The following is a 14320-nucleotide window of genomic DNA, read 5'->3' as shown; positions in this document are numbered from 1 at the left end:
TTGAATTGAGATTCCACTTTGTCTCTGTACTGACGCTTAGCTTGTTTGATAGCCTTACGGAGGGAATAGCTGCACTGTTTGTATTCAGTCATGTTGCCAGACACCTTGCCCTGATTAAAAGCAGTGGTTCGCGCTTTCAGTTTCACGCGAATGCTGCCATCAATCCACGGTTTCTGGTTAGGGAATGTTTTTATCGTTGCTATGGGAACGACATCTTCGACGCACGTTCTAATGAACTCGCACACCGAATCAGCGTATTCGTCAATATTCCCATCTGACGCAATACGAAACATGTCCCAGTCCACGTGCTGGAAGCAGTCTTGGAGTGTAGAGTCAGCTTGGTCTGACCAGCGTTGGACAGACCTCAGCGTGGGAGCCTCTTGTTTTAATTTCTGCCTGTAGGCAGGGATCAGCAAAATGGAGTCGTGGTCAGCTTTTCCGAAAGGGGGGCAGGGCAGGTCCTTATATGCGTCGCGGAAGTTAGAGTAACAATGATCCAAGGTTTTACCACCCCTGGTTGCGCAATCGATATGCTGATAAAATTTAGGGAGTCTTGTTTTCAGATTGGCTTTGTTAAAATCCCCAGCTACAATGAATGCAGCCTCCGGATAAATGTTTTCCAGTTTGCAAAGAGTTAAATAAAGTTCGTTCAGAGCCATCGATGTGTCTGCTTGGGGGGGATATATACGGCTGTGATTATAATCGAAGAGAATTCTCTTGGAAGATAATGCGGTCTACATTTGATTGTGAGGAATTCTAAATCAGGTGAACAGAAGGATTTGAGTTCCTGTATGTTTCCTTCATCACACCATGTCCCGTTAGTCATGAGGCATACGCCCCCTCCACTCTTCTTACCAGATAGATGTTTGTTTCTGTCGGCGCGATGCGTGGAGAAACCCGTTGGCTGTACCGCCCTGGATAGCGTTTTCCCAGTAAGCCATGTCTCCGTAAAGCAGAGAACGTTGCAGTCTCTGATGTCCCTCTGGAATGCCACCCTTGCTCGGATTTCATCAACCTTGTTGTCGAGAGACTGGACATTGGCAAGAAGAATACTGGGAAGTGGTGCGCGATGTGCCCTTTTTCGGAGTCTGACCAGAACACCGCCGCGTTTCCCTCTTTTTCGGAGTCGTTTCCTTGGGTCGCTGCATGCGATCCATTCCGTTGTCCTGTTTGTAAGGCAGAACACAGGATCCGCGTCGCGGAAAACATATTCTTGGTCGTACTGATGGTGAGTTGACGCTGATCTTATATTCAGTAGTTCTTCTCGACTGTATGTAATGAAACCTAAGATGACCTGGGGTACTAATGTAAGAAATAACACGTAAAAAAACAAAAAACTGCATAGTTTCCTAGGAACGCGAAGCGAGGCGGCCATCTCAGTCGGCGCCGGAAGTGCACCTACTGCCAACAGTGCAAAAAATAATCATTAGGAACGCAAGGCTTTATCGTTGTTGTTTTTTACAGAAATGTTTGGTGATCAACTTTGAATGCCTTGTAGATCGAGCCACCAAAACAATAGTCACAAATTGCCATACCCCTTAATCCTGGTTGATGTGTCAACAATCATCTGCATGTTAATAGCAGTCTGCAGTTCACACAGTAAGTAGGCTAATGGGAAGACAGGCAGCCTACTAAAGTAGATTGACCTAGTTAGCAAAAAAACAGTACTAGACAATAACAGATGAAGACAAAATGTGTACGTTATTGTCTTGCTGAAAGGGGAATTAATCTCCCCGTGTCTGGTGGAAAGCAGACAAAACCAGGTTTTCCTCTAGGATTTTACCTGTGCTTAGCTCCATTCCATATCTTTTAAATCCTGAAGAACTCCCCTGTCCTTAACGATTACAAGCATACCCATAATATGATGCAGCCACCACTATCCTTGAAAATATGTGGAGTGGTACTCAGTAAGGTGTATTGGATTTACCCCAAACATAACACTTTGTATTCAGGACAAAAAGTGATTTGCTTTGCCATATTTTTTTGCAGCATTACTTTAGTGCAGAGTTTATGAAACTCGGTCCTCGGGACCCCAAGGGGAAGTACATTTTGGTAATTGCCCTTACACTACACAGCTTCAAATAATCAAATAATCATCAGCTTTGTAGTGTCAGGGCAAAAACCAAAACGTTGCTTTAGTGGCGTATTTCAATCAGGATGCATGTTTTGGAATATTTTTATTCTGTACAGGCTTTCTTCTTTTCACTGTCAATAGGTTAGTATTGTGGAGTAACAACAATGTTATCGCCAATCACAGCCATTAAACGTTGTTTTAGATTCACCAGTTGTGAGAGCCTGCCGAGGCGTGGGAGCCCGACGAGCCGGCTGAGGTATGACTTGGGATGGGAGCCTGCTGAACCAACCGAGGTAAGACAAACCTCTCGAGCCAGCCCAGGCATGGAAGTCTGACGAGCCAGCTGAGGCACACCCAGATTCCTTCGGCAGGGCACCCGGATCCAACGTTACCAACAAAAAAACTCCCTGATGCTTCCAATTATGGTGTCAGCATTCTGTAGGGACAGATGCTGGTAGACGAGAAGCAAGTACAGGGAGTGAACATTTAATATATAACCGACATGAAACAAAACAAGGACAGCGTCTGGACAAAGGGAACAAAACAACAACATTCATGCTGACACGGGGATGAAACTGAGGAATAGACAGATATAGGGGAGGCAATCAATAAGTGATGGAATCCAGATGAGTCCAATGAAGCGCTGATATGCGTAACGATGGTGACAGGTGTGCGTAATGATGGGCCGTAATGAATGCCCATCCACGACCCATTTTCAATGCCCTGGCTGAGGGAAGGAGGTTCTCACCCAAGATTTGACTGTACATGGCCCCATCCATCGTCCTTTTGATGCGGTGAAGTTGTCCTGTCCCCTTAGCAGAAAAACACCCTCAAAGCATAATGTTTCCACCTCCATGTTTGACGGTGGGGATGGTGTTCTTGGGGTCATAGACAGCATTCCTCCTCATCCAAACACGGCGAGTTGAGTTGATGCCAAATTCTGGTCACATCTGACCACAACACTTTCACCCAGTTGTCCTCTGAATCATTCAGATGTTCATTGGCAAACTTCAGACGGGCATGTATATGTGCTTTCTTGAGCAGGGGTACCTTGCGGGCGCTGCAGGATTTCTGTCCTTCACGGCGTAGTTAGTTACCAATTGTTTTCTTGGTAACTGTGTTTCCAACTGCCATGAGATCATTGACAAGATCCTCCCCTGTAGTTCTGGGCTGATTCCTCACCGTTCTCATGATCATTGCAACTCCACGAGGTGAGATCTTGCATGGAGCCCCAGGCCGAGGGAGATTGACAGTTCTTTTGTGTTTCTTCCATTTGTGAATAATCGCACCAACTGTTGTCACCTTCCCACCAAGATGCTTGGCGATGGTCTTGTAGCCCATTCCAGCCTTGTGTAGGTCTACAATCTTGTCCCTGACATCCTTGGAGAGCTCTTTGGTCTTGGCCATGGTGGAGAGTTTGGAATCTGATTGATGGATTCCTTCTGTGGACAGGTGTCTTTTTTACAGGTAACAAACTGAGATTTGGAGCACTCCCTTTAAGAGTGTGCTCCTAATCTCAGCTCGTTACCTGTATAAAAGACACCTGGGAGCCAGAAATCATTATGATGGAGAGGGGGTCAAGTACTTATTTCCCTCATTTAAATGCAAATCAATTTATAAAATTTTTGACATACGTTTTTTCTGGATTTTTGTTGTTGTTATTCTGTCTCTCACTGTTCAAATAAACCTACCATTAAAATGATAGACTTATCATTTCTTTGTCAGTTGTTCTTTTCCCCCTCACTGTATATACAAATACTAATCAGTGGGAATAGGGGACAGGTGTGCGTGATTTAAGTTCCAGAGGGATCCGTGACATTTAATTTTCAATTAATTTGTAAAAAATTATAAAAACATAATTCCACTTTTATATAATGGGGTATTGACCCAAAAATCTATATTTAATCAATTTTAAATTCAGACTTCAATACAAAAAATGTGGAAAAAGTCAAGGGGTAGGAAGCATAAACGTAACCACATGTAACAGATAGATTTGCATTAGTGTATGCATCAAAGGTCCCAATTAAAAGTTACACCTCACTTTTCTATTTTTCGAGTTATTACATAAAGCCAATCAGAATTCTGAAGAATGCCAACGTCATGTCGGAAAATGTTTTTCTGGGGTGTGATGTAATATAGAGGACCCGGCAAGCCAGCCTATTCCCTATAATATAAACTCCAACAAAAATACAGTAATTTACAATGGGTAACTTCAAATTAAACTAAATTGTATGACTACTGGTTTCAATTACATTTTCTTACAAGCAACTACTTCATGAATTTATTGTTACAAAACAACTTGCAAGGTTGCTAGCCAACTAGCCTGCTAATGTTTGCCCTACCAGCCTAGAGCCCAACTACTGCAGACCACATGACACAACACAACTAAAACATAACCACAGATCAAAAACAAAGAATGAGCAGAGACATACAGATTTAAGGCTAGGGCCAATTCAATGACAACACTTTTAATAGAGCACAGGCCGAATTATCAATCAAAGTGAGGGGCTCACGAGCGCTTCACCGGGCCTAGGGAGAGTCAGGGAAATCCGTTAACTAGCTATATAGTGAGAAAAATAGATTGATTCCAGATAGGGATGTGACGATACGAGTATCACGATATTTGTTCCATGGCAAAAATGAAAACATGAAGCAGACAAAACTCGTTCGCCCTTAAAATAACTGCTATATGTAAAATATTGTGTGCTACAGCTAGGAAAATAAATAAATGCGATTTTGGATGACAACATAATGATGTTTGTTTCCAACATTAGGGCTGTTTCCTTACTAAAGTTAAATCCGCTTTGTCTCAGTCAGCTAGCGTGCAGCACTAAGCCAAGGTTGAAAAAGTTACAAAACTACCGTAGCCTTTTTCACAGAGAACAATGGCGAAAAATACAAATAAATAAAAGGAGAACCGATGAGGACAATTAGAGCAAGCAGATATGATTTTCTCCTTCGTTTTGAGCCCAAGGCAAAAAGGCACCAGAGCGGGTTCCCACAAGATAATACCGAGCATGAGGTGTGAAGAGAATGAGCTGTGGCTAACATTAGCTAGCTTGAGTTAGCTACTGAGCAAGCATATGAAGTCAGTAACCCAGAGTAGATCCTCCACATGATGTTGAGAAATAGCACATTGTGGGTATTTTAGAAGATATACAGAAATAAGTTAATAAATATGTAATAACCCAAAAACATTATGTTTGTACTTATAAGTAGCCAGATTGTGACTACAACTTACTAAGTATAAGTTACTAAGTCTTTGACCACACACTGGTGAGGTAAAACTAGAAATGCTTCCTACCCTTGAAAGCAACAATATTTGGGTGATAGGGTGTTCTAACTTTGCAGCTGCAGTTCCCTTTACAATAATTTTTACATGTAAATGGCATGTTATAGAAGGGTCTAGACACCTTTATTATGATTCACTTCCTCATTCAACATGAACAAAGGCTCGAAAAACACCCTAATTAATGCCCTTTTAGAAATGACAAAGCTCTCAGTATAGTGATGGAGTTCCTTAGATGTTGTGCTTGTTTCATTCCGAACTATATCTGCAATGTTTTATTCCATTTTGTGCGACTCGAGCCATTTCCCCTATACAGCTGTGCAGGCCGGGTGTGTCCGTATACAACATCTAAAGACCTGCATCACTATACTGAGGGTTTTGCCATTTCTAAAATTATGTACTTTAGTGTTTTTGGAGCCTTTGTTCATGGTTTTTCAAGATATTCAATGCATTTTTATGAGCTACAGCAATAAAGGCCTAATTCAAAATCAAATGGCTAAATTATTAATTTTATTATCATCTTAAAACAATTCCATAAGTTACTGTACCTTAGTACATAAAATGGATAAAATAGTTTTTCCCCCTCATCAATCTACACACAATACCCCAAAATGACAGAGCAAAAACAGGTTGCATAGTTTGCATATGTACACTATTGTTCAAAAGTTCGGGGTCACTTAGAAATGTCCTTGTTTTTGAAAGAAAAGCACATTTTTTGTTCATTAAAATAACATCAAATTCAATTGAAATACAGTGTAGACATTATTCATGTGTAAATTACTATTGTAGCTGGAAACAGCAGATTTTCTATGGAATATCTACATAGGCGTACATAGGCCCATTATCAGCAACCATCACTCCTATGTTCCAATGGCATGTTGTGTTAGCTAATCCAAGATTATCATTTTAAAAGGCTAATTGACCATAAGAAAACCCTTTTGCAATCATGTTAGCACATCTGAAAACTGTTGTTCTAATTTTAAACAAGCAATAAAACTGTCCTTCTTTAGACTAGCTGAGTATCTGGAGCATCAGCATTTGTGGGTTCGATTACAGGTTCAAAATGGCCAGATACAAAGTACTGGGGCATGGGATCTATTGGGGCAGTAAGCAAATTGAAGTGGGTTTTGGGTGGCAGGTAAGGTAGAGGTTATATGATCATTGACTAGTCTCTCAAAGCACTTCGTGATCACAGAGGTGGGTGCTACGGGGCGATAGTCATTAAGTTTGGTTACCTTTGCCTTCTTGACTACAGGAACAATGGTGGCCATCTTGAAGCATGTGGGGACAGCAGACTGGGATAGGGAGAAATAAATAAACACGCAAATAAACACACCAGTCAGCTGGTCTGTGCATGCTCTGAGAACGCGGCTAGGGATGCTGTCTTGGTCAGCAGCCTTGCGAGGGTTAACACGTTTAAATGTTTTACTCACGTCAGCCACAGACAAGGAGAGCCCACAGTCCTTGGTAGCGGGCCGCGTCGGTGACACTGTGTTATCCTCAAACCGTGTGAAGAATGTGTTTAGCCTGTCCGGAAACAAGACGTTGTTCTTGGCGATGTGACTGGTATTCCTTTTGTAGTCCATGATTGTCTGTCGTCCCTGCCACATACGTCTTTTGTCTGAGCCGTTGAATTGAGACTCCACTTTCTCTATACTGACGTTTAGCTTGTTTGATTGCTTTGCGGAGTGAATAACTACACTGTTTATATTCTGCCATATTCCACATCACCTTGCAATGGTTAAATGCGGTGAATGTTACCATCTATTCACGGTTTCTGGTTAGGGTAGGTTTTGATAGTCACAGTGGGTACTACATCTCCGATATACTTCCTTATAAACTCAGTCACCATATCCGTGTACGCGCCTACATTATTTTCGCAAGCTACCCGGAACATATCCCAGTGCACATGATCAAAACAATCCTGAAGTATGGATTCCGATTGGTCAGACCAGCTTTGAATAGCTCTTAGCACGGGTACTTCCTGTTTGAGTTTCTGCCTATAGGAAGCGAGGAGCAAGATGGAGTCGTGGTCAGATTTGCCGAAAGGAGGGGGAGAGCCTTGTAAGCATTCCGGAAGTATGAATAGCAATGGTCGAGAGTCTTAGCAGCGCAAGTAGTACAGTCGGTATATTGATAGACTTCGGCAGCCTAGAACTCAAATTTGCTTTGTTAAAATCCCCAGCTACAATAAATGCAGCCTCTGGATATGTGGTTTCCAGTTTGCATAAAGTCCAGTAAAGTTCTTTGAGGGCGGTCGTGGTATCGGCTTGATGGGCGATGTAAATGGCCGTGGAAATGACGGTGGAGAATTCTCTTGGGAGATAATATGGTCGGCATTTGATTGTAAGGTATTCGAGGTCGGGTGTACAAAAGGACTTGAGTTCTTAGAATTACACCATGAGTCGCTAATTATGAAACACACCCCTCCGCCCTTCTGCTTCCTGAAGAGATATTTATTCCTGTCTGAGCGATGTACTGAGAATCCTGCTGGCTTTACCAACTCCGACAGAGTATCCCGAGAGAGCCATGTATCCGTGAAACAAAGTATATTACATGCCCCGATGTCTCTCTAGAAAGAAATCCTTTCTCTCAGCTCATCTACTTTGTTATCCAAAGACTGAACATTAGCGAATAATATACTCCTAAGTCGAACCAGCAGGCCACCTCAAGTGACTCTCCTCCGCCTGCAATATTTTGGGTCGGCCTCTGGAATAAGTTAAATTGCTCTGGGGAGAGTCAACTAAGGATCTGCTCCAGGGAACGTCATATTCCTGGTCGTAATGCTGGTCGTTCTGGTGAGTTACCGCTGCTCTAATATCCAAGAGTTCTTCCCGGCTGTACATAATAACACAAAACATTTCCTGAGCAAATAATGTAAAAATAGTACACACACAAACAAAAAAAATAATGCAAAGTTTCCTTAGAGCTCTGTTGGCACCATCCCTTTTACTGAGCTGCGTAAAGACAGACTGACAGGGGTGAGACAATTAATTATAATTTGTCTTACTGTTCTTTTGTTGTTTGCAGGTGCTCTATCCTTCTGACCCTATGCAGCCAGGTCCCATCTACTTTTTAACTCCTCGCAAGTGCGGCTTGTTTGATGTCTGCTGGGAAGGAATACCACAACAAGTCAACAACGTGAGTTATGAAGGCACGTCATGGTGTTGTGAAGGACAGCACTGTCACAGGGGTCCCCATCCCATAGCTGGTTGGATTGGAGGACGATACGGTGCTGGTGGAAAGCTACGGCTGGCAACAACACCTGACTCAATACTTCAGGCCGCTGCCACAGATCAACCAGTACCAGCACTTCAGGTGAAAATAATTTTCATTGCATCGTATGAGGTTATTCTTCTTATATGAACTTGGGAGCTGAATTGATGTTTTGCAAGGTTGTAATGTCTTCAGATTTGTTGTTATTCCCTGTTTTACATCTTGGATTCTCTGGAACCTGGTGATGTTGTCGCCAAGGAGTGTTCGTACTCAGTCTGGACGAGGTTTCAGCTGCTGCCCAATGCTGACATTCTTCCTCCCATAGATGGTCAGCCTGTACAAGCACCACCTGAACTGGACACACCTAGGAGTTTTGCGCCAAAAAAGCTATGGACATCACATGCCCTAAACCAAAGTCAAGGGCAGGACATTAACAGGCTCTGTTAATATAGATTCCCTTGTTCATGCGTGGTTCGGACGGACCAGTCATCAGCACAATCTGCATTGCCTCTATTCAAAAGAATCTCTCCTAACACACACGCCATACGTTGCTGCTACTAATTTTTTTAAATCCTGATGCTCAGCCACTTTACCCCTGATTTTATGAATGTAACCACCTTGTCTATCACTGATATTGTTATTGATATTGTTCTTGTACATACTGCATATTATTTTATTTATATTGACACCATCTATTTCATATATTGCTACTATGTAAGTAACCATTTGGCTGAACAGTTTACACCTTCTGTAGAGACCATCCACTTAGCAAGACTTGCATATTGGCAATATTATGGACATCATCCGTCTGTGTTAAAATGGAATACTATTTTAGAATGTCGATGTTGTAGAGACGGAGTAAGACTGTATGTGTATTAACTGAGATAATGTATGTAGTTTAACTAGCTATACCATCATCCCATATGCTCTCTGTGCTGTTAGCAATGCATTAATGTTTCTTCAACGAGACGTTATGAGACGTTAGTGAGATGAACTGAGACGCAAGTATGAGTCATCATGAATGATTAAAAAAAAAACACATGGAAAAGACTCTTTATACAAACAATCTGATAATGTCACCAGATAAATAAAATATTATGGACAAGTAAATAATTACAAGTAAATCAACAACTATATCTGCTTCAAATGATGATGCATGTTGTTATTGTATTAGTATCACTTCCAAAACTACAGCATTCAAAAAGTTGTGTATGAGTTCAGATGTTTAGGAAAGCCCTGTTTGTAGTGTCTGTGTGTGTGTTGTATTTGGGGTTATTTTTGAGGTTGTAATTCAAGTTTATTCTGACCCGTGGGCCATGTAACAGGGAGTATGTCACATCCTGCCCAGCCAGTCACTGACCACAGGGCTAAACTAGAGGCAACTAAGACCGTGTTACACACACACACACAGGTACACGCACAAATACGCACACACACACACACACAAACAAGCACGCATGCATACACACACTAGAGAGGTGGGGCATTGCAAAGACTCTAAAATAAATACAGTAGAATGAAAGATTGTCCATACCTCTTCTCTCTGGGTGTCTCAGTCAAGTTGAAGTCTCTATGCTCTGGAAGGGTAACAAGGAATGACAGTAATGTGAGTAACAAGGAAAGTGAGACTCACCAGGAGTCCCCATCAACTAATAAACACCAGAAGCAGAGTTAATTTATACGTCACAAATGGCACCCTATTTCCCATATAGTTCATTACTTTTGACCAGGGCAGATAATACTCTAAGTAGTGCCCTACATAGGGACTATGGAGCCATTTGGATCACAAGCAATGATCAATTATACCTAGGTCAGATTTGCTAAGACTGCAAATGTATGGTAAATGTTAATGTTTATGGGATAATATTGCATCATATTCATCATATACAGTATACCTTCTTTCTTCACAGATGACATACTCACAGATGGAATACTTATTTTAAAATGGTGGGGGATCTACAAAATAACATATCTAATTATTTTAAGATGGTCACACCATGGATTATTATCTATTTGATTTAGAATTTTAGGACCCCAGTAGGTATTAAAAAAAGATTAAACAAATATTGAATTTGGCCTTTGCTACTACATCCCATTGAAATGTATTGAAGATCACATTCATAAATGGCAAAACAGACAGTCAAAATATAAATCATAAGGAATAAGGTTTTGAAGTGTGTGTCCTACATCTAGGGGATATAAGAAGCTCAGGAAATATTTGTGTTTTGGACACATATTTAACCCCCCTTTTTTGATGCTACAAACCTACAGTTGAAGTCGGAAGTTTAGCCAAATTCAATTAAACTCAGTTCCTCCCTGACATTTAATCCTATTAAAAATTCCCTGATTAATGTCAGTTATGATCACCACTATTTTAAGAATGTGAAATGTCAGAATAATATTAGAGAGAATGATTTATTTCAGCTTTTATTCCTTTTATCACATTTCCAGTCAGTCAGAAGTTTACATACACTCAATTAGTATTTGGTAGCATTGCCATTACATTGTTTAACTTGGGTCAAACGTTTTGGGTAGCCTTGCACAAGCTTCCCACAATAAGTTGGGTGAATTTTGGCCCATTCCTCCTGACAGAGCTGGTGTAACTGAGTCAGGTTTGTAGGCCTCCTTGCTCGCACACACTTTTTCAGTTCTGCCCACACATGTTCTATGGGACTGAGGTCAGGGCTTTGTGATGGCCACTCCAATACCTTGACTTTGTTGTCCTTAAGCCACTTTGCCACAACTTTGGAAGTATGCTTGGGGTCATTGTCCATTTGGAAGACCCATTTGCAAACAAGCTTTAACTTCCTGACTGATGGAATGAGATGCTGCTCTCATATATCCACATAGATGGCATCATGAGGCAGTAAAACTATTTTGTGAAGGGCACCAGTCCCTTCTGCAGCAAAGCACCCCCAAAACATGATGCTGCCACCCCTGTGCTTCATGGTTGGGATGGTGGTCTTCGGTTTGCAAGCCTCCACCTTTTCCTCCAAACATATCAATGGTCATTATGGCCAAACAGTTATATTTTTGTTTCATCAGACCAGAGGACATTTCTCCAAAAAGTACGATCTTCATCCCCATGTGCAGTTGCAAACCGTAGTCTGGCTTTTTCATGGCGGTTTTGGAGCAGTGGCTTCTTCCTTGCTGAGATGCCTTTCAAGTTATGTCGATATAGGACTCGTTTTACTGTGGATATCGATACTTTTGTACCTGATTCCTCCAGAATCTTCACAAGGTTCTTTGCTGTTGTTCTGGGATTGATTTGCACTTTTTGCACCAAAGTATGTTCATCTCTAGGAAACAGAACAAGTCTCCTTCCTGAGTGGTATGAAGGCTGCGTTGTCCCATGGTGTTTATACTTGCGTACTATTGTTTGTACAGATGAACGTGATACCTTCAGGCATTTGGAAATTGCTCCCAAGGCTGAACCAGACTTGTGGAGGTCTTGGGTGATTACTTTTCATTTTCCCAGGATGTCAAGCAAAGAGGCACTGAGTTTGAAGATAGGCCTTGAAATACATCCACAGGTACACCTCCAATTGACTCAAATGACGTCAATTAGCCTATCAGACGCTTCTAAAGCCATGACATCATTTTCTTGAATTTTCCTAGCTGTTTAAAGGCACAGCCAACTTAGTGTATGTAAACTTCTGACCCACTGGAATTGTGATACAGTGAATAAGTGAAATAATCTGTCTGTAAACAATTGTTGGAAAAATTACTTGTGTCATGCACAAAGTAGATGTTCGAACCGACTTGCCAAAACTATAGTTTGTTAACAAGAAATGTGTGGAGTGGATGAAAAACGAGTGTTAATGACTCCAACCTAAGTGTATGTGAACTTCCGACTTCAACTGTACCTTCATACCTCCATAATGTTTTATTAACCGGTAGCTGGTTACCGTCAGACGAGTCCAGTGACACTTGTGGGGGTCGTAGAACAAAACGGAGAACACGATCGTGTTTGTGAGAATCTCATCTTTTTAAAGAGATGACAGACGTTTTTGTGATATTCGGGATGTCTCATGTTCTTAAACACCACTGTAGCTCGGCCACCTTCCACCGCAGATGCGGAAGGCCGACATAGGCGGATGCAGTGGATTTAGACCAGTCCATGCAAAAATATATATCTATAGCTTAATAAAGTGATGGATTTTGATGGGGATTTTTTTATTTCGTTACTTAGATTGACACAAACATTGACAGTTTGAGTATGTCATCTGTGAAGAAAAACGTCAACATTAGGGCTACAAATACAATCACACATCTGTCTATGTTAAACTTTGGCAGGCGAGTGTGTTGTGCACTTCCATTGACCTGTCAAAAGTAGTGCACTATACAGGGAACAGGGTGTCATTTGGGAGGTAAACTAGAACTTTTATAAAGCCCCAGGTCCAGCAGACCCCTACAGAGTGAGAAGAAACACACACAGGAAAGAGCTGCTGAGGAAGAACAATTCACAGAAAGAAAGAACAGGAGGAGAAAAAGGTAACAGACAAACGGTAGCAATTCCAAAACATTTCCCCATGAGAGAAACAAAACCATCTCCCCATAAAGAACCACAGCATTTCCACGAAACAAAACCAAACCAACCCTCAAAGAGAATTACTGTCAAGCCTCAAGGTACAAAACACATGACTGCATCCCAAATGGCAACCTATTCCCTATATAATACAGTAGTATAAACCAGTGCCCTATGCTAAATAGGAATAGGGTACCATTTGGGACAAGCCCATGTTCATTTCATATCCTGTTATCATTGTATTAGACTGGCCTCAAGTTAATGTGAGATTTATATTCAAAATAGGATTCTGATAGGACCATGCACTTTGTAACCATAGCTACACTCCCACCATAACCTGGGCACCAGTCTAGTTCCCGTTTCAGCCAGTTTGTCTTGATATGATAATGATGTAGTTAAGACTGCTGAATGTAGAAGTCAGGCACCCAGGCTACATCACTGCAACAATAGTGACGATATGGTCAGCCCCATACATCAGCAAGCGCAATCATAGATTCATAGACTGCTGAATATAGAAGTCAGGCACCCAGGCTACATCACTGCAACAATAGTGACGATATGGTCAGCCCCATACATCAGCAAGCGCAACCATAGATTCATAGACTGCTGAATATAGAAGTCAGGCACCCAGGCTACATCACTGCAACAATAGTGACGATATGGTCAGCCCCATACATCAGCAAGCGCAAACATAGATTAATATAGCAGAACTCGGGGGACCGGTGTTTCTAAAAGGGCTGTTCAAGACTGTACTTGCTAACTGGGTTGAGGAGAGAGTTGAGAGAGTTGAGAGAGAGATATAGGAGAGAGAGAGTGAGAGATATAGGAGAGAGAGAGTGAGAGATATAGGAGAGAGAGAGAGAGATATAGGAGAGAGAGAGAGATATAGTAGAGAGAGAGAGATATAGTAGAGAGAGAGAGAGATATATAGAGAGAGAGAGAGAGAGAGAGAGAGAGAGAGAGAGAGAGAGAGAGAGAGAGAGAGAGAGAGAGAGAGAGAGAGATAGGAGAGAGATAGGAGAGAGATAGGAGAGAGATAGAGAAAGAGATAGGAGAGAGATAGGAGAGAGATAGGAGAGAGATAGAGAGAGAGGAGAGAGATAGAGAGATATATAGGAGAGAGAGAGAGAGATAGAAAGATATATAGGAGAGAGAGAGAGAGAGATAGAGAGATATATAGGAGAGAGAGAGAGAGAGAGAGAGATAGGAGAGA

The 14320-nt window shown here is 41.7% G+C and overlaps 1 protein-coding gene across 3 annotated transcripts in view; it reads right to left on the bottom strand.

Moving 5' to 3' along the window:
* LOC124033964 (rho guanine nucleotide exchange factor 28-like) overlaps positions 1–14320 on the bottom strand; it is a 202178-nt gene that overhangs the window by 34047 nt on the left and 153811 nt on the right. For all 3 annotated transcript variants that reach the window (XM_046346515.1, XM_046346516.1, XM_046346517.1), the window contains one exon: positions 10114–10156. In XM_046346515.1, the coding sequence (XP_046202471.1) occupies positions 10114–10156 (43 nt within the window). The remainder of the gene's footprint in view (positions 1–10113; positions 10157–14320) is intronic.

Source organism: Oncorhynchus gorbuscha, linkage group LG04 (assembly GCF_021184085.1).
Source record: "Oncorhynchus gorbuscha isolate QuinsamMale2020 ecotype Even-year linkage group LG04, OgorEven_v1.0, whole genome shotgun sequence".
In the NCBI taxonomy this organism is placed as follows: domain Eukaryota; kingdom Metazoa; phylum Chordata; class Actinopteri; order Salmoniformes; family Salmonidae; genus Oncorhynchus; species Oncorhynchus gorbuscha.
This window is presented reverse-complemented; position numbering and strand designations above follow the sequence as displayed.